Source organism: Capra hircus, chromosome 8 (genome assembly GCF_001704415.2).
Source record: "Capra hircus breed San Clemente chromosome 8, ASM170441v1, whole genome shotgun sequence".
NCBI lineage: Eukaryota > Metazoa > Chordata > Mammalia > Artiodactyla > Bovidae > Capra > Capra hircus.
The window spans coordinates 69,497,385-69,521,686 of NC_030815.1; the positions used below are offsets into that span (position 1 = coordinate 69,497,385).

Genomic DNA, 24,302 nt, shown 5'->3' on the forward strand with positions numbered 1-24,302 from the left:
GGCACAAGGCCAACCAAGATCAGATAGCTAGAAAAAACAACGGTTATGTAACAGTGTTTACTATGGCTCAGGTGGCTCTGAGAAGACACAGGCAGCAGCCCCCCTGACAAAGATCGTGCCAGAGCCCCGGAAGAGTCAGAGGGAGGGAGGTCCCTGTCAGGCGATAAGGCAGTCGCCAAAGGAGACAGTGCACTGGGATGAAAGGAATCTGCTCTGTTGTTGGTGACAGCCCGGTCACCTGGGATGGCCCTCCCTAACCTCAGCTTCTTCCTGAGCCATGCCAGCTCTCTGCCCCGCCAGGCCAGCAGCCAGCGAGCTGAGGCTGGCAGGAGAAGTTGAGAAATCAGACACCTGGCTTGGGGTTGAATCTCTGGATGTCGCGACTCTTTTTCCTTTTAATCTCCCACTTTTCAAAGACAAAGGATTCTTCTCCCTAAAGATGAGCAGAAAAGGAGGCGTCACTTCGTTTCCTTAGACTCTGTGCTCCCACTGATTGCTCATCCTCCCTTCCATGAGGCTGTGGGCTGGAGGGAGCTCCTCCTTGGTCCAAGTACACAGCCTCTGACTCTCAGAAGGAGAGTGATTCCCACAGGCGCCATGGCACCGCAGGTTCTGACCTGAGACAAGGTGATAAGCCCGGCAGGACCTGAAGCAGACAGGCAGAAGTCAAAGCAGCTCAGGTCTCCGGCAGAGCTTCCCCTGTCGCATCCTACAAAGCTGTTTACTGGACTCCCCATTTCTATAGAGATGAGGCTGGTAGCCAGTCCCCTGCTCCTTGCCCATGGCTGCCACCTCCCCCTTGTGAGAAACAGGAAGCTGGGGACCTTTGTCGGCTCAGCTGCACCCTCTACACTAAATATTTATCTTGGAGTCCAGGTCAGAGCCCTAGAGAATAAGAGAAGCTTGCTGCTGGTGAGAAGCGGGTATGGCCAGGATTCCTGGAGTCAGAAGATCGTCAGCTTCACCATCTTTGGAGAACAAGGAAGAAAACGAAAGAGATGTGGCCCTTAATCACCAGGATCCTGACAGGTGGGGAAAAAACTGGTGACAAGGGAGATGGGCACAAGCTTTGTCCCTCAGGAGGGAAGAGGGTGGTGCCTGGGGGTGAGGAGGTATCCAAGCATTAGGGGAAGGGCGACCCACTGCCGCCTGCACTCAGGTTCTCTCAAAGCTCCTCCCTCCTCTCTGATGCTGACTTCTGCAGGCAGAGGTTAACTGGCCCATGCCCGTCCCTCCAGCTTTCCTAGAGAATCAGAGATTCTTGGAAAGGGCCTTCAAAGTGATCTGGTTCAGCTCCCTGCTGTTGTTTAGTTGCTAAGTCTTGTCTGACTCTTTTGTGATCCCATGGACTGCAGCTTGCCTGGTTCCTCTGTCTGTGGAATTTCCTAGGCAAGAATACTGGAGCAGGTACTCAGTGCAATAATTATTTGTATGAAGATTCCCCACAATTGGCAGACTTGAAACTCCTGAAATCATTTAAGAGCTCTTTCTTGGAGACCTCGGATCTGCCTTGGAGTATGTGCCCAATGGTGCCAGGCCTGCCAGTGCAGCCAGGCAGTTTCCATGCGGCAGCCCTGCAGACACTGGAAGCTAGGTGGCACGCCTCTCTCTTTCTCTAGCTTCTCAACCTAAGCCTCCCCTCCTTCTGCGCTTCACATGTGAGATTGTTTCAAGCTGGTTCACTGCAAAGCAGACATCTCTTAACCTGAATCAGGGAATGATATAGCTAATAGTATCTGTGATGGTAGGAATTTTAAAATAAGGTTTCATCTTTCTCCATTCCCTTCCTTCTCAACTTTTGTGCTGAATGGAAAACACTCTTGAAGTGCATAGTGGCCTCAGAGTACTAGTCTAACTCCCAGTTATTGTTTATTTGCTAAGTTGTGTCCGACTCTTTGTGACTCTCTGGATTGCAGCCTGCCAGGTTGCTCTGTTCATGGGATTTTCCAGGCAAGAATACTGGAGTGGGTTGCCATTTCCTTCTCCAGGGGATCTTCCCCATTCAGAGATCCAACCCATGTCTCCTGTATTGGCAGGCAGGCTCTTTACCATTGAGCCATCAGGGAAGCCCCCTAACTCCCAGTAGGTCCTAACCAACGGTTCCATATTTTCATAATCTATAATTGATCGCTTCCAAAGTAGATCTGAGATTGCCCAACAGGTATTTACGATTTAGTTGATTTGGGGCATGGGGTCTCAGAGCCAAGCCAAGAACTAAGAAGTAGTACCCCAGAGTCTGTCCACTAGCAGTAAGCATTCGTTAATAGTAAAGCATTCATCAAACCTTCACTGTAACAGGCTCTGTGCTAGCACAGAGGCTCTCTCACACAGGGAAGAAGGGGTAGTGGGGATGGCCGGAGGGGATGGGAACCAATGGGCGCGGGCTCTTGGGACCGGTGTCAAAGCAGTGGGAACAGCGGAAAAGCAGCAAGATCAAAACAAATACGGTGTATGGGAACACCAAGACCCCGGTAACCCCATCCCTGCCAAAGGGACCTCGCCCTCATCCTCTTCAGGGGCGCGGCACGCCCAGGGGGCCGCTGCCGCGGTCCAATTTCCTCCCGCGGGTGTTCTCCGCGGGGCCTGCACGTGTGTAAGCATCCGCCCATTGGCCAGTGCACGCGCGCGTGTGTGTGTTTCTGTGTGCACACGCCTGGGACGCGCACTCACGCAATCCAACTCTGTCTCCAAGAGAGGAGGGAGACGGCCGGGCCTTAACTCGGCCCACTAGGCCACTCTGTCCGTGCGGCGACCTTATCCCGGCCCCAGCCTGTCTGCATCCGGGTCCCATATCAGTGGCTGGCTCGACCGGGTTTTTTAATCACTCCTGCCCTCTGTCCTGGCTCCGCCGAGCAACGGCTCTCTTCCCACCCGCTGGAAATGTCGCTGGAAACTCTGAGTGCCGCTCACTGGCCCCCACCCCGGCCCGACGCCAGCCCTGCGGTGGGGGCGGGGGAAGCAGCTGGGAAACCGGAGCGGTCTCCCTGGGGACCCTGGACCTCCTCTCCCGGCGCCGCCTCGCGGCCGACCCAGCCCCCGGCAAGGCCCACAGCGTCCCCGCGGCCCGCCCGCTCGCACCCCGACGGGGAGCGCTCTCGCGCCCCGGCCGGCCAGAGCCCCCGCCCTCCGCCCCAGTCCGGCCCAGGGGCCAGATCACAGGGAGAGACACATTCTGCCCGCGCGCCTGCCGGCCCCGCGCGCCTCTCACGGTCCTTGCTCCCAGCGTCGCCCTCGTCCCCACTTCTCCGGCCCCGCCGATCCCCCTCTTCCTCCTCGGGCGCCCGGCCTCGCGGAGCCTGTCCTGATCGGGTCACAAGGGCGGACGGCACAACCCGGACTTCTCCCTGCCCTCCCTCCCCGAGGGCCCGCCGCGGCCGCGCCAGGCAGGAGCCGCGCAGAGATGCTCCTGTGTCCTCTCGGGCGTCCGCAGTCCCCTCCACCTGCTCTCCAGGGAAGGTAGGTGCCCGGGAGGAGAGGTGGCGGAGAGGAGGCGGGGGCTGCAGTCGGGGAGGGACCCGCACTCCAACCCAGGGGAACGCTGGAAGCCCCTCCCTCGGGGGTCCTGGTCCCAAACTCTGGGGGCTGGGGGGAAAGAAGTGAGAAGTCCCCCCTTAATCCAGATGAGACGAAAGTCTAGAAAACCTGAACTTGTCGTGGACTTGTAGCTGGAAAACACCCTTGGGATGCGCCTAAGACTCAAGCCCCCAAAGTCAAGGCAGTTCTTGGAGGGAGGAAGGAGTCTGCCAACTACAGTGGGCTGTTTCACGTTTTTCAGCCGTTAGGGGTGAAGGGCTGTCCGATTTAAGGGAAGACCTGGGGACTTCCTGTCCCCCTCTGTTCTCTGCCAGATGCGGGACCCACTGCCCCATCCTCCCTATGAGAAGTCCTCCTTATCACCTCCTGATACCGGAGGAACACTCAGCCCATCCTTCCCCACCCACTCCTGCGTATCCTGAGAGGTGCATCACAGCGTGCGTGTTAGGGAGGGTCAGACAGCTGGGCCACCAAGGATGAGCAGCACCTGAAGAATCAGACCTCCTACTGGCCCCTCCTTCCTACAGGGCAGTTCTCAGGGAATGCAGCAGGGTATGGCAGTGAGAGGGAAGAAGGCTGGGTCAGCTGATGATCAGGGCTGCCTGTGCTGACCTTGCATCTTGGCCTCCGTTGTCAGCTGTCTGGGGTGGGGTTGTGCCTAGGAATCAGCATGCCCCAGGGCTCCAGACCTCCTACTCTCCCCTGCCTCAGTTTCCCCTGCAGGGTGGGGGAGAGTAGCCGGGAACTGGGGTGTGTCTGCCTGTTTTGCTTTTGGTAGGAGTCCTAATTGGATCCAGCTGGTGAGCTGCCCCTCCTCCAGCCTCAGCCGTTCACTCTCCCCTGCCATCCCAGCTAGGGATAGGCCCGGAAAAGCTGTGTCCCCAGTAGGTCTTCTCAAATGTCAGAAGGAATTGCCACTCCCTGACTAAAGTCAGAGAGCTGCCCCCAGCTTTGTCTGTACCCTACAGCCCCACTATGGCTGAGCAGAAACTGGGTATAGCAGTAGTCACAGCCCCCATGGCACCTTCATCCGCTCTGGTCTCCACACACTTGCACTGCTCATACGACCCCCCAGCTGCACACCACCTCCCACTGCGTACCTCCCACCTACTATTCAGCTGCACCCCCTCTGTACCTACAATTCCCATACTGCTCACATGACCCCCGACCCCCTGCACAAGCCACATTCTTACACTCCATTCACCATCTTAAGCATCCACTGTGCTAACACTCCATGCTACACAAACAGCACCTCACAAGGTCCTTGCCACCCTCCTGTGAGCCCCTAGACCCCACAGGCACACGCAAGCCTTAACTCTAAACAAAAGTGCCAGAACCGGTTCAGCGCCAGAAGGTAGCCGATGTTGGCTCAGCCTCTGGCCACGTTCAACAGGACAGGTGAGGGGGCACAGGACGGCCTGGGCAGCTCGGCTCTTTGGTGGAAAACCCCATTGCCTCCTCTCCTGAATGTGGGAGCCCTGTCTCTTGACCTCTCCTTTGCCTGGGGTGGAAAGACCCAGCTGGCCTGTCTGGCATGATGCTCCCTGGAAGACCCTCTGTCCAAAAGACAGCCTGGAGATGTAGGAGAAAGTGGGGTGTGTGCACACCTCTATGTGTGTGCATGTGAGACAGCACCACCTCCCTGTGCCAACTCCCCGCTCACCTACTAACTCGCTCTCCCGCCCAAGCCCCGGCCCAAGCCACCTGACCCCTCATGGCACCCTGAGTCCTGTGAGGCTTCGGTTTGAGCCAAGAAGCCGAAGAAGGGAGCTGATACTACTTTGAGCTCAGAACGAATGGTTCCTGCGGACTGGACATGCCCAGCCTCCCTAGAATCTTGGCCCCGCTGGGCAGTGGGCGGGTGGCCGCTCCCCACCCCACTGGCTGACTAACCCTTTGTGCCCGCTGGCAAGCAGATGCTCACGGGGCCTGGGGGTGGCAGAGGGAACTGAAACAAAGTCCTGGTACCCGGGCCTGCCTCTGCCAGCTGCCCCAGTTCCCTCTGCCTTCCCTCCGGGGGAGAGGGCCATGCTGTGCAGTGAGAGCCCCAGAGGGGCTGGCCGCTGGAGGTGTGCTCCAGCCAGCTTCCCTCCTCCTCCTCCTTGCTGGGCCTCCCCCTCCCCCACTCCCACCCAGAGCTCCTGCCCAAGGCCGAACAAGCAGCCCATTGTGCCTCTAGGAGCCTGCACGGGCAGCCTGAAGGCGGGTGCCCACAGCGGCCTGTTTCCTGGGTCTCTGAGCTCCCACCCAGTTGGCCGGACCCCCTCCCTCCCACAGCCCCAAGGTTGAACCCAGAGGACAGGGGCAGCCTGGACCCAGCAGGGCTCCCCCACAGCCTCTTCCTTCCCCACAGAGGACACGCGGAGGAGAAGCTCTCCAGCCCTGACCCGAGCATGCAGGCCCCACCCCACAGCCTCCCAGCTGGGCTCAGCCTGGATGACTTCATCCCAGGCCACCTCCTGGCCCACGTAGGGTCATCCGCCCAGGGGACACGGGTGAGTGAGACAGCAAGGGAAGCGGGTACTGTGGGCCGCTACTTGGGGAGAGGGCCGCAGGACAGGTCGGGGGGCAGCAAGAGGATCAGCACGGGAAGTAGGGTGGATGACAGCTCTAGAGAGCCTCGCTGGTTCACCAGACAGGGTCCAGCTCTCACCTTTTAGCCATCCTTCCTGCCCTCCTGCAGAACCCTCTGGGCCTGAGCTGCTGCTCCTGGCCCCTCCCCACAGGTGCCCGTGATCCGGAATGGTGGCTCCAACACCCTTAATTTCCAGTTCCATGACCCTGCGCCCAGGACTGTGTGCAATGGGTACTTGCCACCGAGGAGAGATGCTTCCAGACACCCAGGTGGGTCTGCTTGGGAAAACCAGCTCCAGGGTTAGGGGTTGGGGAGGGGTTCAGTCAGAGGTTCTTGGGCTCAGCCTTCTGGCACCCACCCTGGGTCAGGTGGACAGGAGGTGGGTGAAAGTCTCTCAAGGCCCTGGGGCCAATGAGCCCAGCTCACCACCCCTCCCTGTAGGCACTTGCTGGCCTGTGAGAGTGAAACTGCTGTGGTAGAGACCAGGCTGAAACATCCCTTCCCCTGCCTCCCCCACCCACTGCCAGGGGGAAGGAAATGTGCAGGGAACATAGCCTTAAGCCAGGGGGACCTCCAGCAGGCCAGGGGATGGCTTGGATTGGGAATGGAGGCTGAAGGAATGTGAGCATAGGTGGGCTGAAGAAGGGATGGGCGCTGAACTCAAGACACACCCCCTAAGGGCTGCCCCCGCCCCCCGTCTGTATGCAGCAGCCCAGCAGAAGGTTGCAGAGACAGCTCTGGGACTCTGCCAGCTCCTGGGCTCCTGTGAGTCAGCCCAGCCCAGCCCAGCCCAGCCCACAGGGTCTGGGAGATTCCTGGAACCTCCTGGGTGCACGTCCACCCCCAGGGCCTCTCTCTTTAGGAGGATGGCAACATTTATAGAGCATTCCTTTGAGGCAGCCAATGTGTTGAGTAGTTTACACGTTTAACAAATAGTCGGTAAGCACATAGAAAATCCTGGACCCTGTAAAGACACTTTCCAGGTCTTACCTCACTTCATCCCTCCATAGCCTGGCAAGGTAAGGTGTCATTATTAGCATCTTTGCAGCGAAGGACCCATATCTCAGGGGTGTTCAGTCACAGAGGCTGAGCTGAGGTTCAAACACTGGTCCATCCTGCCCTGAAGCCCTTTTGTTGTTACACCCGGAGGCCAAAGGTGCTGGTGAGTGAGTTTCTGCCCCTGGTGGGTCGATCGTGTTCAGGCACTGTCTTGAACACAGTCACACACATTAGATCTCCCTGCAGCTCTGCTGTGACTACCCTCATTTTACAGAAGTTGGAAACAGGCACAATGAGGTTGATTGCTGTGCCTAAGACACACAGCCAATAGATCTGCACTCAGGTCTTTGCCCCCAGCCCCGGGCCCTTTTCTGCCACACGCTACTGTCTTCCCCAGCTAGAGATGCCTCTAGCATTCTCTGCATGTGACAGTTCCAGCTCTCATTCTAAAAACTCTGAGGACATCCCCAACAAAGCAGGGTGGGGTAGGGACAGGCATAGATTTCTCAAGATAAAATCCATTTTCATTCATTTTAACTAAAAAGTAAACAAACAGAACCCTGTGGTCCTGCCAAGGATGAGGACATTGGTAGAGTCTGCGTCATCAACTTAGACAAACAAGGGGTTGTTGAAACTTTTGAACCCACAGGGCTCAGTGGTCTGAGGAGCTGAGGGACAAACAAGCCTAGGTGGGGCCCTTTGCTGAAGCTCCTCTCCATGTACCCCACAGACCCTGCTTGGTATCAGACCTGGCCGGGCCCTGGGAGCCGGCCCCCTGGGAACCAGAAGACCCCTGCCTCCCAGCATTCCCAGAAGTGGTCAGCCACATGGACCAAGGACAGCAAACGGCGCGACAAGCGCTGGGTCAAGTATGAGGGCATCGGGCCTGTGGATGAGAGCGGCATGCCAATTGCGCCCCGATCTGTGAGTCCAGGACTGGGGCTGCTGATAGGTGGGGCCCAGGGGTCCACCCTGAGTTCCACCTCTGACACAAAGGCTGTTCCCATAACTAAAGCAGGGGTTCAACCATTATGGGTCCAGGGGATATGAGCCCCATAAAATTATGAGCACTCTGGCATGTCTGAATTATACAAGTGATTTTTTTTGGCGGAGGGGAGCAGTTCTAGACTACCCCATAGGTTCTCGATGGTAGAGAGCCACTACTGTAAGGGCTGACTCTGGCAGGGACTGCCCTGCTCCCCTATTCATGGCCCTGGGCCTGGCACGGCACTGGTGAAATGGTTGCTGAGTAAGTGACTGACTGAATGGGTGAATGAAAGAGTCCTGAGTGAGGCCTGATGGAGCAGCAAGCTTGGAGGATCTGAAGGATTTATGCTGGGAGGACCTGCCCTTCCATCACTCCCAGGCCTATCCTGAGCCAGCTGTCTGCCTCTAGGTCCTTATCGGAAACTCAGATGGGTAACATAGCCCTCTGCTTCCCAAGGTTCTTTGGCGTCACAGGTGAGGTAGAGGATGTGAAATACCTTCCTACCCTACCCCCCACCAATACTGTTTATTTTTCATTACATAGAAACACATGTTCTTTGTAGAATCATCAGAAATACATAGAAAGAAAAAAACATATATAAGCCACCCCAGATCTCACAATTTAAGGGTCATCACTGGTAGAGATTCTTCCATATATCTGGGTATTTTTTTTTTTTAATAATTGAAAAAAAATTTTTTTGGCCATGCCACACGCATGTGGGATCTTAGTTCCCGGACCAGGGATTGAACCCATGCTCCCTGCATTGGGAGCACTGAGTCTTAACCACTGGACCACCAGAGATGTCCCCCTTCTGTATATCTTACTCAAACATAACAGACGACACCGAGGTATTGTTACTAAAGATGTCACAACAGCCCACCCAGGGAGGCTTCAAGGGTGGCCAGAGAAAAGACCCAACGAGGAAAAATGTCTGTGGTTTGATGTTGGGAGGGTGGCCTGACTTTGCCTTCTTTGATCCCAGAGTGTTGACAGCCCCAGGGACTGGTATCGAAGAATGTTCAAGCAGATCCACCGGAAAATGCCGGGTGAGACCCTCTTCTGGGGCCCTCTCTGCCTGAGTGGGCTTGGGCCCCTGGGGCATGGGGAGCGAGAGGTAGACAAGGGGACTTACCTGTCCGAGAAGTGTCTCCACTCACCCTAGGCTCTGTGGTGAGTTGTTGCTAAAACAGGCCAAAGGAGGGAACTGCCAATCTCTTCCCTGTATGGGGAACAGTGACGAGACACTATCCCCAGTGAGGGTCTGGGAAGCCGTGCAGTCACACATTGGTCCAGTCAGTCCCTTAACCATGTGTTTAGCACTTGCTGTTTGCTGACTACTATTCTAGGTGCTAAAGACAAAACAGGGAACAAAAAAAGGTTGTTCCTGCCTTAGCGAAGCTTGAGACAGAAGGCATCACAGAATAAACACATAGACATTTAATATGGCAGATGGTGGTAAGGGCTAGGGAGAAAAGGTCAGGAGAGTGCCCAGGGCAGGAAGGCTGCCACTTCACGTGGGCTGGTCAGGAAAGGCCCCTGAGAAATGGCGTCTGAGCTGAGAGCTAAGGTTGGGAAGCAGTTGTCCCTGCAGGGCTGGGGGGGAGGTGGGGGGAGTGTTGCTGCCTGGGAAGCATGGGGAACCCAGAGGCAGAGCAGGCCAGATTTGTTCTGGGGCCACAGAGAGGGGCTGGACTGCAGTGAGAGGGGCACGTGGTGGAGATGGAACACAAAGATGCTGGGGTCAGGTCACCCAGGGCCCTGGGCTTTCACTCTACAAGAACTGAGGAGCCCCTGGGAGGCTCTGAGCTGAAGAGTGAGTGACAGGCTCTGACAGGTGGTGGCTGAGGTGACTCCCTCTGGCTGCCAGGTGGGGAAGAGACGGGGCCGAGTGGAGGCAAGGGACCAGTCAGGAGGTCTGGCCAGAATCCAGGCTAAAGATGACAGTGTCTCAGATCAGGGCAGTAGCAGCGGGCCTGGTGGAATTCTGGAGACAGAATCATGGTAATTTGATGATGGATTGGATGTGGCATGAAAGAGACCAGTCAGGGATGAGTTTAAACCTGAGTGAATCTATGAAGTTGCCCTTTATACGTGTATATACACACAGGAAAGGCAGGGAGGGGTTGTGTGTGTGTGCAAGTCTAAGGGGCGTTCCATTTTAGATACGGTTCATACAAGTGGCAGTTGATGTTTTTGAGTCATGTCTGACTCTTCAGCGATCCCATGGACGGTAGCCCACCAGGCTCGTCTGTCCATGGGATTTTCCCAGATAAGAATGCTGGGGTGGGTTGCCATTTCCTTCTCCAGGGGCTCTTCCCCACCCAGTGATCAAACCTGCATGTTTGGCATTGAAGGCAGATTCTTTACCACTGAGCCACTGGTTAGCTGATAAACAGGTCTGCATTTCCTAGGGTGAGGCTTAAGCTGCAGATGGAAATACCAACGACCCACTCAAAGAGACTTTTGGTGTAAAGGTCCCTCAACTAGCTCCGATGTACGACTAAGGTTAGGAGTCCCTGGAATAGGCAATATTTTTTAAGGTAGAAGACTGGACCAGATCACCGAGGGAGATGGAGAGACAGAGGCCCAGGGATTGAGCCTGAAGCACTTGCTTGGAGAGATGGGCAGGAATCAACTAGGCTGCCTGGGAAGGGGCAGCTTGGGAGGCAGGAGGAAAACCAGAGTAGTCTCCCTGAAGCCAAGTGACAAGAAATTTCTAAAGGAGGAAGTGAACCTCTGTGACTGAGGCTGCTGCTGACCAAGTGGGACTGACCATTTGATCTGGTAACATGGAGGTCACTGGAGTCCTTGACGAGGGTGGCTCAGGCTGAAAGCCTGATTATCAGGAAGTGGAATTGAAGACACTGAGTTTCTTATGGCCAGCATGCATGCAACCCTATGAACTGTAGCCTGCCAGGCTCTTCTGTTCATGGGCTTTTCCAGGCAAGAATACTAGACTGGGTTGCCCTGCCCTCCTCCAGGGGATCTTCCCAACCCAGAGATTGAACCTGCGTCTCTTATGTCTCCTGCATTAGCAGGCGGGTTCTTTACCACTAGCGCCACCTGGGAAGCCCCTTATGGCCAGTAGTTGGCTGCAAAGGAAAGCAGAAAACTCCAAGAACTGGAGGAAGGTGTGGGATCCGGAGAGGGGGATTGTGGTTTGCGTTTAAGGTCAGAGCTGTGGTTACGTGTCTCTGTGCCAAGGAAATCAAGAGGGTTGGCTGGTCAGTAGCTCTTCCTTGGAGGCCCCAGAAAGTCCTGAGCACCTTGAAAAGTGGGTCTGGGGAAAGGGCGAAGATTTAGAAGAGGGTGCAGAAAGGGCGAGAGGGTGAAGGGGAAGTGGAATTCACCAAATTGACCTGGCAGGGCAGGTCTCCAAAGGTCAGGGAGAGGGTGTGTGTGGGAATGTAGGGAGGGAAAGGGAGGAGGGTTTGGGCAAGGCCACTGCCCTCTTGGCTCGCTCAGGCCCTAAGGCAGCCAGAGGCATTTCAAGCCCTCCTGAGAACTGCCCTCCTAATTCCTTCCCTCCCTCGAGACATTTTTCAGGCTCTGACTCAGCCCCTGGGCCCCTGCTTTAGGCAGGAGGGACTGGGAGCCTCTGGGGCTGCCTCCCAGGGCTCCCCATCCTTGTTCTCGCTTGCTGCCCCCACCCTGACCTAGTCCTTTCTGCTACCCTAGACCTACAGCTGGACTGGACCTTCGAGGAGGCACCCAAAGGTGAAGGCTGGGGTTTGGGGGGTGGCATGCCTCAGCCCAGCGCCCGCATTTACCCCTCCCTGCAGCCACGCCTGGCTTTGGGGCTCCCCAGTTGGCTCAGCTCAACTTGTGAATTTTGTACAGCCCATTTCCGTGAGCTCCAAATCCCCTGGTCCACGGTATTAATAATTCAGAGCCTCTGAGTCACTGTCCAGCAAATGCCTAGCCCTGGCTCTGCTTTCTCTGGGCCTCTCTTTTCTAACGTGTAAAACGGGAACACCCCAGAGATGTTTCAAAGGTGTGGTAAAGAGTGTAAAGCTCTTGGCACCCAGCCCATAGTTACTGGTCCAGAGCATCACCCCTGTTCCCACCAGCTACCCAGGAGCGTGGGTAGGGGTGGGCCAGAACCTTCCATGGTCACCCAGGTGCCCCCAACCCCAGCTTTCACCTTCCATTGCCCCTGTTTATTTTCTCTCACTTCAGTGGATTCTTCCTGTGCCACATCTGCAAACTCAAGGCATCCAGGGCCCCAGCAAAGACCACCTGCCAGGCCAAACCAGAAGTCGCCTCTGAGCGGGTGAGTCATCAAGGGGAGGGCCCCAGAGCTGCAGAGGGGTGCTGGCTTCCTTGAGGGGACTGGGCACCCCCTGGTGGCCACAGCTGGCACAGTCTCGGACCAGGCCAGCAGGCTCCTGCCCATGGCTTTGCCCCTTCTCAGGGTTCCCACTGCTTGAGATCCTCCATGCCACCAGAGCCAAAGGGGGATGACCTGACCGCTATTTGTGGTCAGGACTGCCTGGGATGCCTCTGTATTTGGCGGCAGGAATTCATCACCGCAAAGGTCCATGCCTCATTTGGGGTGGAGAGCGGGGTAGCCCGTGGCTAGGCGTGGACCTGCAGCCATCCATTCTGAAGCCTGCGAGAAAACAAGGGGCATAGAGGGCCACAGGCTTTGTCCTAGATGCCACTGAGAGAGGAACCCTGCAGACAGGTCCAGGACGCAGTGCATCTTTTCTAAGAAAACCACACAAGCTCAGCCCAAGCTGCAGGGGCGCAGCCCAACCTCAGGAATCAGGAGGCTCTCCGTCACAGTGTCACTAACGAGTTTCTGATTCCTTTCTGGGAACAGAGTGACCTCATTAGCTTGGCCTTAACCGGGCTGTGGCTCTTGGCATCATCAATAAGGTAGAGACTAAGATTTGGTCAAGAGTTGGACCCAGATTTCTGGATTCTTGCCTGGAAAATTCCATGGACAGAGGAGCCTGGCGGGCTACAGTCCACGGGGTCACAAAAATTTGGACACAACTGAGCACGCACGTGCACCTCTGGATTCAGACCAGTGTGCTGCACTAGCCACGTGACCTTGACCAAGGTAACCAGTCTAAGCTTTCTAGCTCCATCTGTTAAATGGGAATCAGAGGGTGGCATGAAGATCAAAGTACACTGCACATCTCCACAAACATGATTATCATACAAGCTTGATTATGACTAGTTGTTGTTGTTCAGTTGCTCAGTTATGTCCGACTCTTTGTGATCCCATGGACTGCAGCATGCCTGGCTCCTCTGTCCTCCACTATCTCCTGGAGTTTGCTTAAATTCATGTCCATTGAGTCAGTGATGCTATCTAACCATCTCGTCCTCTGTTGTCCCCTTTTCCTACCTTCAATCTTTCCTAACATCAGGGTCTTTTCCAGTGAGTCAGTTCTTCGCATCAGGTGGCCAAAGTATTGGGGCTTCAGCTTCAGCATCAGTCTTCCAATTATGACTAGAGCTTCCCTAAATTAGGAACAATGTATTCCACTCTCATATCACTGTTGTTAGTGATGTTCTTCCTAGAGTAGAGTCATAGCAACAGCAGACAGATCCTGACCCTCCCCTCAGACATTCCATCACTTGATAAGCTTGGTACAGTGGTTCCACTTGGTGGAAATATTCAAACTCAGCAGAAACTGGACGATTTCAGCCAGCCAAGAAGGGAGTCCTGGAAGGACACTCAGGTAACTGTGACAGATGACATCAATGATCTAGCACCTCAGGGAACGGAGACCTGTGGAGCAGAAGTAACTTGTTCAGAGCTTCTGGGTCAGGCCTGCAGGTTCTTTCCCTTGACCTGGGTTTTCCGGGAACTAAGATATAGTCTCACACCCTTGGGTATGGGTGCAAGCTTCACAGACATACATACCCACAGTCATGGGACCAGACAGAAACCAAATGCAGGATATTTCACCAAGGCCAGCAGGAAAGGGACTGGCCACTTCTGGAGCAGATGTGTACATGTTAGCCCCTGTCTTGGGTGTCTCAGGTATGTTCCCTCACCTAAGATTCCCCATACCCTTATAAAGGTGGGAGTCATTCTCATATTATAGGTGTTGAATCAGAGGCTCTAAGACCAAAGGAGACACAGCTAAGTGGTGGGGCTGGAATTTGAACTCAGAGCTAATAACATTTTACTATTTAACACTGCTTCTACAGCCCAGAACAGGTGGGGAGGGGGTGCAGCTCCCTCCCCAGGACTGTGTGCTCACGCCTGCCCCTGTTTCCCTAAAAGGAAACTGAAAGATGTCTTTCCTTTCTTTAGAAGAAGCTGGGACGTCTCTGAAGAGTCTCTTAGAAGCACCTTCAGTTGCAGTCCTGGAGCACCCTCCTCCCTGCACCAGACCTCAAAGCAGGTGGCTTGCCCAGCATCCCCTCTCCCTGCCCAGCACTTCCCCCACCCCCATGCTCTTTGGTCAGGCCTTCTGCTGCTGCAATAGTCGGTATAGTCTGTATAGTCCATGGGGTCACAAAGGGTCAGACACAACTTTCTGCTGCAAGCACAGGTAAAGCTATTCTTCATCTTGGAGCCTGTGCAGCCAGAAGATCCTGGAATTCTGGGGAGGGTGCTGATGGGCACGGAAGTGGACAGTGGCTGAAAGCCTGCTTTTCGAGCCTGGCCAGTGTCTGGGTACCGCTCTCTTCAAGCTGATGCCTACTCCCTGCCATGCAGGTGCTCAGACGCCGAGAGAAAGCGGACAATATCTGGACGGAAGAATCCTGGAACCAGTTTCTGCAAGAACTAGAGACTGGGCAGAAGGTGTGTGGGCCTGGTTCTCTGGAAAAGGATGTACCCTTGAATCGTGCATTGGGGGAATGATTTCACCCCCTCTGACTCACTCTTCCCACTCTTAGCCCAAGAAACCACTGGTAGATGACCCTGTTGAGAAGCCCTCCCAGCCCATTGAGGTGCGTACTATGGGCAGGTGGGCGGGAATGGACACAATATGTTGGGGGACCACTGAGGGATTTTCTGGGTGGTCAAGGTCCCCATGACCATGGGCCAAGGCCATGGATTCAAAACTCTGACCCTCTCCAGTCCCATATCGTTTAGCTCTGTACCCCCAGCATCTAGGACAGTGCCTGGCATACAGTGTGTGAAAGTGTTAGTTGCTCAGTCATGTTTGACTCTTTGCAACCCCATGAACTGTTGCCCACCAGGCTTCTCTGTCCATGAAATTCTCCAGGCAAGAATACTGGAGTGGGGTAGCCATTCCCATCTCCAGGGAATCTTCCCAACCTAGGGATTGAACCCAGGTCTCCTGCAGTGCAGGCAGATTCTTTACCGTCTGACTCACCAGGGAGGCCTCTGGCATACAGTAGGTGCTTGGTAAACACATGTTGAAAATTGTGTGTTCATCACAGCAGGCTGAGAAGAGACTGATCAGTGTGGACTGGAATTGTCAGGAAGTATTCTTGGAAGATGGAGCTTGGAGGCCAGGCAAAGAGAGGGGGTGCCCAGAATGGGAGTAACACAGGCAGGGGCTGGAAGGGCTTGTGTGTGTGTATGTAACACTCAGCAGCTGGACTGGCTGTGGGACGGAGGGCGGGGTTGGGGAGAGTGAAGCCAGGCTGTAGGGGGCCATAAAAGACTTGACAGGAGAGGAAGTAGGGAGCCTGGTAGGCTCCTGAATAGAGACGGAACGTGACAGCACATGGTCCTGAAACAATCAGGAAATACTTAAGTGTTACCCTGGGAGTAAGGGATGGGTGAGCTGGGTCAGCAAGGAGGGCCCTCCTGACACCCCAAGACACACCTCCTGGCAGGCCCAGAGGTAGTCAGCCTGGCCTGGCCCCGCACCCTGAGCCTGCCCTTTACCCCAGCGCCTCGTGCTTTGACGTGTTGCCATTGGGCTTCTCACGCCTGACTTTCGCCCAGCCCAGCACCCGCCACGGTATACTCCCCGCCCCCCACCTTGCCCCTGGCCCAACTCTCCGCACAACCCGCCCCCAGGTCCTGCTGGAGAGAGAGCTGGCCAAGCTGAGCGCCGAGCTGGACAAGGACCTGCGGGCAATAGAGACTGGGCAGCCGTCCCCCAAGGTACCGGCCCCCCGGGGCCCTCCTGGTGGGCGCAGGAACCCCGAGCCGCGCAGGCATGGCTTTGGTGCGAGGGGCAGGCCGACGAGAGGCATCGCCTCCAGCTGCACTCGCGACTTTGGGCGACTCCATCCAAGTCTCCTCCCTAAAGTTCGGGCGATCACTGTTCCTAGCGACCCCTAAGAGCCCTCCCCGGGCCGACTCCACGTCAGCCTGCCCTTCGGAGCCGGAGGGGGTCCCTCGCCCCCGGGACCTCAGCCCCGGGGCCCCATGTCCCAGCCTTCCCTCCTCCTTCCACACCCGCGGTCCCTCCCCCGGCTCCTCGCTCCTCCCGCTCCCGGCCCGCCGCCCCGCGTCCATCCCGCCCCTCCTCTCCCGTTCCCCCTCCCGCTCCCTTCCCGGCCGCAAACTTTTCCGGAGGCGGTGTCCCGGGCCTTGACCGCGCCCGTCTCCCGCACAGAGCTCTCAGGCGCCCCGACGGTCCCGGGAGCCGCGGCCCCCAGCGCGGTGAGTGGCGGCGGAGACGTGGCGCGGGGAGGGGTGGCGAGCCCCGGACGCCGACGGCGGGAGGAGGGGCGGGAGCGCGGAGAAGGGCCGGCGGGGACCCGATCCACCGCTCGTCGGCCGGGGTGAGGCGCCGCCCCTGGTCCGGCGACGAAAGCCTGTTCCCCGGCCCGGGGACTCGGGTCACAGCGGCGAAGGGATCCCGCGCTCGCTCCCGCCTCCCCCACCCCCGGGCCGCACCCTTTCCCGGCCTTGACCACTCGGGAAGTAGGACATCCTGCTGAGGGCCCGGGACCTGGGAGACGCCTCCGGAGGAGGAGGGGTGGGATAGGGGAGATGAAGGGAGGGAGTGATGGGGGTGGGGCGCATTCGGGCGGGCAGTGGGGAGCCAGGTCGGGGGTGAAGCTCCAGACAGGTGGCTCACTCGTGCGTCCCCGCGCAGCCCGGCCTCCGCCTGGAGCTCCAGCTCCCCGAATGCACTTTACCCGAGTTCCTCCCTGAGCCCCCACAGGATGGCGGATGGAGGAAGCCCCTTCCTGGGTCGGAGGGACTTTGTCTACCCTTCCTCAACTCGAGGTGAGAACCAGATCCTGCTCTTGTTCTCACCCAGACGGCCCCCTCTGTCACCACCACTGCTCCAGATAAGGTGGTGCCCCTGCAGAGGTGGCAGGAAGGTCACAGAACCCCTCTGTTCCCACTGCTTCTGTCCTGGGCAGGGAGGGGGGAGCAGAGCCCCATCCCAGTCCTGCCCCCCAAGACATGGCCTTCCCAAGCTGAGGCAGTGCTTCTCCACAGACCCTAGTGATCCAGGGGGCAGCCCTGCCAGGAAGGAAGAGAAGAAGGTAAGGGGGGTGGGGTGGGGGTGGGGGGACCATCAGGGTCAGGGTGCAAGGAGGGCCTGGGGTGGGTCCCTGTGACTGCTCTTGCCTACTTGCCGGCTGAATGACTGAGGTCACCTGCTCTGTCCTCTCTCCCTGCCCAGAGGAAGGCCGCCCGGCTCAAGTTTGACTTCCAGGCCCAGTCCCCTAAGTAAGTACCATTCTGCCCCTTGCCTTCCCTGTGGCAGTCCCTGGGAGGACAGGACTGCAATGTGCCCCCCTAGAGGGTGGGGAGGGATTCTGGGGCGCTGGGCGGAGTCTGGAGGACCCTGAGGACTTCAGATTGCTGAATGTCCTTGCTCTGGCCTTCAGGGAGCTGACTCTGAAGAAGGGTGACATTGTCTACATCCACAAGGAGGTGGACAAGAACTGGCTGGAGGGAGAGCACCATGGCCGCCTGGGCATCTTCCCCGCTAATTACGTGGAGGTGAGTGAGGGCGACAAGCAAGGGGCCCTGCCAGGAGGGTGGAAGGGTTTGCAGAGACTTAGAGAATGCAGACCCCCTTTAACCAGCCAGGGAGCCTCTCCAGAACTGGCGGCTCCCTCACACCTGGCAAGTTTCCTAAGACTGAAACCGTGAGCTGGGGTAGGGGCCAAGTCTCAGCCTCATTCGTGCCCCCAGGAAATGTTTGTTAAGGGAGGCCGAAAGGTGGAGCCCAGACCATGGGGAAGAACCAAACAACTCAGTTCCTGTACTGGAGGCCATCAGCCCTCTCATCGTCCCCCGCTTTCACCACTCAGAATCCACCTCTCAAAACCTACATCTCCAGCTGTCTTTTGGGAAGAAATCTAATTGCAACTGACAAGAATATGAAGCCTGAGACAGTTCACCAATCACATATGCTTGTGTCATCTCCTTCCCCCGATCAACCTGGCAAAGTGATAGATCACCCCCATTTTACAGATGCACTAAGGTTCAAAGCCAAGTTTTTAAGTAGAAAATCTAGAATCCGAATCCAGAGACAAGGTTCTGGGTTTGATAGATATGGGGCTATGAGTTATTGAGTATTTGCATCTTTTAAGGAATTTCAGATTATCTAATATATCAGCATAAAGTTGTTCATAATATTTCATTATTATCCTCTTAAATATTTATTTACTTTTGACTACACTGGGTCTTCATTGCTGCGACTGGGCTTTCTCTAGTTGCAAGTGAGACTACACTCTCTAGTTGTGATCCATGGGCTTCTCATTGTGATGGCTTCTCTTGTTGCAGAGCACGGAGTCTAGAGTGCTCAGGCTTCAGTAGGTGAGGTGCATGAGCTTAGTCGCCCCGAGGCATGTGGTGTCTTCCCAGACCAGGGATTGAACCTATATTTGTTATTATCCTTTTAATGTCAGTTCAGTTCAGAGGCTCAGTTGTGTCCGACTCTTTGCGACCCCATGAACCGCAGCACTCCAGGCCTCCCTGACCATCACCAACCCCCAGAGTCCACCCAAACCCTTGTCCACTGAGTCAGTGATGCCATCCAACCATCTCAACCTCTGTTGTCCCCTTCTCCTCCTGCCCTCAATCTTTCCCAGCATCAGGATCTTTTTCAGTGAGTCAGCTCTTTGCGTCAGGTGGCCAAAGTATTGGAGTTTCAGCTTCAACATCAGTCCTTCCAATGAACACTCAGGACTGATCCCTTTAGGATGGCTCTCCTCGCAGTCCACGGGACTCTCAAGAGTCTTCTCCAACACCACAGTTCAAAAGCATCAATTCTTTGGCGCTCAGCTTTCTTTATAGTCCCACTCTCACATCCATACATGACCACTGGAAAAACCATAGCCTTGACTAGACGGACCTTTGTTGGCAAAGTAATATCTCTGCCTTTCAATATGCTGTCTAGGTTGGTCATAACCTTCCTTCCAAGAAGTAAGCGTCTTTTAATTTCATGGCTGCAGTCACCATCTGCAGTGATTTTGGAGCCCCCCCAAATAAAGTATGACACTGTTTCCACTGTTTCCCCTTCTATTTGCCATGAAGTGATGGGACCAGATACCATGATCTTAGTTTTCTGGATGTTGAGGTTTAAGCCAACTTTTTCACTCTCCTCTTTTACTTTCATCAAGAGGCTCTTTAGTTCTTCCGTTTCTGCCATAAGGGTGGTGGTATCTGCATATCTGAGGTTATTGATATTTCTCCCAGCAATCTTGATTCCAGCTTGTGCTTCCTCCAGCCCAGCATTTCTCATGATGTACTCTGCATATAAGTTAAATAAGTAGGATGACAATATGCAGCCTTGACGTACTCCTTTTCCTATTTGGAACTAGTCTGTTGTTCCATGTCCAGTTCTAACTGTTGCTTCCTGACCTGCATACAGATTTCTCAGGAGGCAGGTCAGGTGGTCTGGTATTCTCATATCTTTCAGAATTTTCCAGTTTATTGTGATCCAAAGTAATGTCCTTTCTTTCATTCCTGACATTGATAATCTCTGTCTTTTCTTATTCAGGCTAGAAATTGGTTAATTTTATGGATCTTTTCAAAGAAGCAACTTTCAATTTCATTGATTTTTCTCTACTCTTGTTTTCAATTTCATTGATTTCTGCCTCTTCATTATTTCCTTTATTCAGCGTGTGTTAAGTTCTTTTTCTAGTTTCTTAGAGTGGTAGTTCAGATTACTGATCTGAAACCTTTTTCTCCTAAATGTAAACATTTAATGCTATAAATTTCCCTCTAAGCATAGCTTTACCTACAACCACAGATGTTGATTTTTTTTTTTTTTTTTTAATTCAGCTCAGACTATTCTCATTTCTTTTGTGGCTTCCTCTTTGACCCATCGATTGAGTCGTTTGTTTCAGGCTCTTTATCTCATAGGCATCAATAGACTTCCTCTATCCTTAAAACGATGTCCCTGATTCTGAAGTTCCACAAGTATATACAGTATTGCATGTCATCAGTCACTTACATCTTGAAATGCTGGAAGTGTTACTCAGTCGTGTCCAACTCTTTGCGACCCCATGGACTGTTGCCCCACCAGGCAATCGTCTGAGCCACCAAGGAAGTTATTATGTTATTATGAACTAGTTTATTAGCATCTTGATTTTTCTGAGTAGGATGAAGCAAAGAGAGCATGGGGACTCTGGGCACATGGTGGGGTAAAAGTGGAGGGGGAGGAGGGACACTTGGTTTTAAGTAGTGTTGAAATGGTAGATCCTCACTTTTAGAACAGGCTACCAGGAGTTCCCTGCTCCTTGGTACCTCTCATGTCCTTCTTTGCCCCAATTTAAACTCTCTCCTGTTTGCATTGCCATTGTCCACTCTGATAATGCCCACTCCACATAACCTCTGGTGAAAATTCTTCCTCCAGAAGCACCCTGGGACTGACTACCCCTGTGCCCTGTGCTCATTGCTGGCTACCCCCAGGCTTGTGTTTAGTATCTGTTTCCACTCTGGTCTGGGACAGACCTTGCTCATATTGCTTCCCCAGGAGCCCAGGTCTGTGCCCAGTTGATACCCAAGCTGAATCGCATGTCCTCTCTCCCTCCAGGTGCTGCCAGCAGATGAGGTTCCCAAGCCAATCAAGCCTCCAACCTACCAGGTGCTGGAGTACGGAGAAGCTGTGGCCCAGTACAACTTCAAGGGGGATCTGGAGGTGGAGCTTTCCTTCAGAAAAGTACGCTTGGCCGGGGTGGGGGAAGGGGTACGGGGAGGCGAGGGGGCTGGGTGGTGGTGGGGGGCCGGGTGGGGGTGGGGGCGGGGGGTGTGGGCAAGGGCAGCTGAAGACATAGGTAAATGTGTGCAGTAAAAATATTCTTAAAAAAAAATCAGACAGACCTATTTTCACTAGTGGTTCAGATTTTTTTCTCAATCTCTGGCTCTATTCCCCTTAATTGTGCCCATTCTAATTCTTACTCATCCATTTACTTTCATTATTGTTTTGCTGCGTAGGCTCTTCGCTGTGGCACGCAGGCTTCTGTACAGCACGTGGGCTCTAGAGCATGTGGGCTCAGTAGTTGTGGCGCTCAGGCTCTCTAGTGTGGCATGGGGGCTTAGTTGCCCCACGGCATGTACGATCTTAGTTCCCTGACCAGGGATTAAACCAAGTCCCCTGTGTTGGTAGGCGGATTCTTAACCACTGGACCATCGAGGAAGTCTCCTTCCCATTTTTATTTGTTTATTTATTTTAATTAATTTATTTGGTTGTCCTGGGTCTTAATTGCAGCATGTGGGATCTCGTTCCCTGACCAGGGACCGAACCTGGGCCCCCTGCATTGGGAGTGCAGAGTCTTAGCCACTGAACCACCAGGGAAGTCCCTGGCCCATTTTTAAAATGTTCAAAACCTCTAGAGTAGTTGTGCTTTTTCTCTAGTTGCAGGTTGGTAAGCTGTGAGGATCACATCAGCGTTTTTAAAATAATAGAATGGAAGTCTTAGAATACCTTGCATGTAGAAAGGGTATTTCATCCAACTCTTACACAGGTGTGTGTGTGTTTGGGTGGGTGGGCTGGATTGATATTACAACATATTCTTTTTACTATAGATAATGGTTCAGAAAGCTTGAAGAATGTTGAGAGTTCCCTGACAGTCCAGTGGCTAAGGCTCTGCACTTATAATGCAGGGGACAGAGGTTCCATCCCTAGTCAGGGAATTCAGTTCCCATGTGCAATGCAGTGCAGCCCAAAAATTCAAAAAGAAAGAAAAAAAAGAAAATGGAGTAATGTCCCAGAAAGCAAGGGAACTGGTCTCTCTTGGTTTATTTTGAGGGCAAAGGCCGTGAATGCACCTAGTGAATGTTTCCCTGGAAGAGCTGGCCTAGGGAGAGAGGGGGCAGGAGGTGGCTGGATGGAGAGAGGTGGGAGCAGGAGGGGGCTGGAGACCATCCTTCCTAGGACAGCCCCACTAACAGTAGTCAGTATGTGGGCTTGGGGACACACCAGCTGTCCTCAGGGAGTTTGTTTTTGATGTGGTGATGACCTCCAAGGTGGAGGCAGGAAAGGACCCAGTCATGGCAATGGTGCTAACACCTGCTCGGTGCTCCTTACCAACCTGCCGTGGAGCTGTGTGACCTGTATATAACCAGCTGGTCCCCTCCAAGCCTGACCCCTCCATGCAAGGTGTTAGGTTACAATGACTCTGCCCCACGTAGGCACCTGCCTATGCCTGGCAGCCAAGGGCCCTGCAGATACTACCACCCTCCCTCTCTGTGACCAGGGGGAGCGTGTCTGCCTGATCCGCAAGGTGAATGAGCACTGGTACGAGGGCCGCATCTCAGGTACCGGGCGCCAGGGCATCTTCCCTGCCAGCTATGTGCAGGTGACCCGGGAGCCCCGGGTCCGGCTCTGTGATGACGGCCCCCAGCTCCCTGCGTCTCCCCGCCTGCCCACCGCCCGCCTGGTCCATCACCCCAGCTCTCCCTTAACACCGCGCAGCCCAGCTGACCCCACTGACTGGGGGGGCCAGACCTCCCCTCGCCGCACCGGCGTCTCCTTCCCTCCCCAGGAGTCCAGACCTCAGACCCAGGTAAGGTGACCTGCCTCGGACCCGAGAGTGAGCCCTGCCCCCTGTGCTGTATTCCCCATTCCCGGGAGGCTCTGCGTTGTGGAATCCCCCACAACTGCTCAGGATAGTCTAGTGGGGTGACCGAAGAGAACCTTGCGTTGCAGTCCTTGAGGACCCCAGACCCTGGAGCTGCAGCCCAGGGAGGCAGGGGTCTCTAGGTGGGACCTCCCAAACCAGCACAGGCCTCCTGACCTTCCAGAGTCCACTCTTGGGATTTATCTGTATCAGCGTCTTGGAACAGGGTGTGCTGGGAGTCGGGGTGTCTGCCATTCACCTGCTGTGTGACCTTGGGCAGATCTCTGTGGGTTTGAGTTTCCTCGCTTGTAGAATGGGGATAGCGAGTCCCACTGCAGAGGGTGGTTGGTAGGAAGTAGCTGATGGGCAATGATGGCCATTGGTCGTCATGCTGACATTGACCACAGACAGGGGCATGTGCTCCTGTGTTCATCCCTCACTCAGCAAATGGTTATGGGGAGACAGAGCCCGTGCCCAGGACACCTCCTGCTCCCAGCTCTGTGCACACGTGCAGATCAGCCACCTCCCCTACCTGGGCCCGACTTCCCAGCACCTGTGAGGTCACAGTCAGACAGGTCTCCCTGTCCTATGGGGACTGCGACATAGATGAGGCAGTGTGGGATGCTGTTCCCGGGGAGAGGGGCAGGCCTGTTCACGCCTCCTTCCTCATGCTTGCTTGTGCCCGCCTGCCCTCCTATGGACCCAGAGTCTCAGCACCCCCGGATCAGCTCTGTCCCATCCTGGAGGCTCCAGCCATCCCCAGGACCTGGGGACCTCGTCCTCCACCACCTCCGAGATACACTGGACCCCGTGAGTACCATCTGGGATGCTTCGTTGGCGTTGGGGACTACCCTGCAGGCAGTGCTGAACACACATTAATTTACCCCTCCCTACCCAGGATGGAGTTGGGAAATTTCTCCTAAGGAGTGCTTGTCCTCATAGTGCTTATGGGTGATTTTGGTGGGGTGTGTGTGGGGCGGGGGTTGCGGGAGTGGGAGGACACTTGTCTGCAGTGTTCCTGACCTGTCCCTCCTAGCTCTGGGCCTGAGAGCAAGCCTCCCACACTGGGCACCCCTCCCCTCCGTCTCTCACTGAGTTTCCAGGGCTGAGGTCAGCATGGGTGTGTGCGCAAAGTGGAGCACAGATTTGAAGGCATTGAGAGCTCAGGGGAGGTGGAATGTGGGTGAGTAGGGCTTGGAGAGGTGGGAGCATGCCTCAGACAGAGGCACTGAAGCCAGAAAGAATCGCCATGCCCAGAGCTGGGCCAGGGACCCATGG

The 24,302-nt window shown here is 55.1% G+C and overlaps 1 protein-coding gene and 1 non-coding gene across 7 annotated transcripts in view; one reads left to right on the top strand and one right to left on the bottom strand.

Annotated features, from left to right (window-relative positions):
• Nucleotides 1-24,302, top strand: part of SORBS3 (sorbin and SH3 domain containing 3) — a 28,203-nt gene continuing 3,901 nt past the window's right edge. The window contains exons 1-20 of one of the 6 annotated variants that reach the window (XM_018052302.1): nt 1-627; nt 877-1,029; nt 5,888-6,029; nt 6,261-6,378; nt 7,839-8,032; nt 9,079-9,142; nt 11,775-11,813; nt 12,276-12,369; nt 14,371-14,461; nt 14,779-14,865; nt 14,961-15,014; nt 16,060-16,146; nt 16,604-16,650; nt 17,090-17,223; nt 17,443-17,489; nt 17,630-17,676; nt 17,838-17,952; nt 20,999-21,124; nt 22,662-22,970; nt 23,731-23,834. In XM_018052302.1, coding sequence (XP_017907791.1) covers nt 926-1,029; nt 5,888-6,029; nt 6,261-6,378; nt 7,839-8,032; nt 9,079-9,142; nt 11,775-11,813; nt 12,276-12,369; nt 14,371-14,461; nt 14,779-14,865; nt 14,961-15,014; nt 16,060-16,146; nt 16,604-16,650; nt 17,090-17,223; nt 17,443-17,489; nt 17,630-17,676; nt 17,838-17,952; nt 20,999-21,124; nt 22,662-22,970; nt 23,731-23,834 — 2,003 coding nt within the window. In that variant the 5' untranslated portion in view covers nt 1-627; nt 877-925. Of the gene's footprint in view, nt 628-876; nt 1,030-2,351; nt 3,457-5,887; nt 6,030-6,260; nt 6,379-7,838; nt 8,033-9,078; nt 9,143-11,774; nt 11,814-12,275; nt 12,370-14,370; nt 14,462-14,778; nt 14,866-14,960; nt 15,015-16,059; nt 16,147-16,603; nt 16,651-16,691; nt 16,915-17,089; nt 17,224-17,442; nt 17,490-17,629; nt 17,677-17,837; nt 17,953-20,998; nt 21,125-22,661; nt 22,971-23,730; nt 23,835-24,302 lie in introns of those variants that run through there. The other 5 variants (XM_018052303.1, XM_018052304.1, XM_018052305.1 and 2 more) reach the window with 5 other exon arrangements.
• Nucleotides 21,688-21,760, bottom strand: TRNAG-CCC. Its single transcript has one exon. It is a non-coding gene; the product is annotated as a tRNA-Gly (tRNA).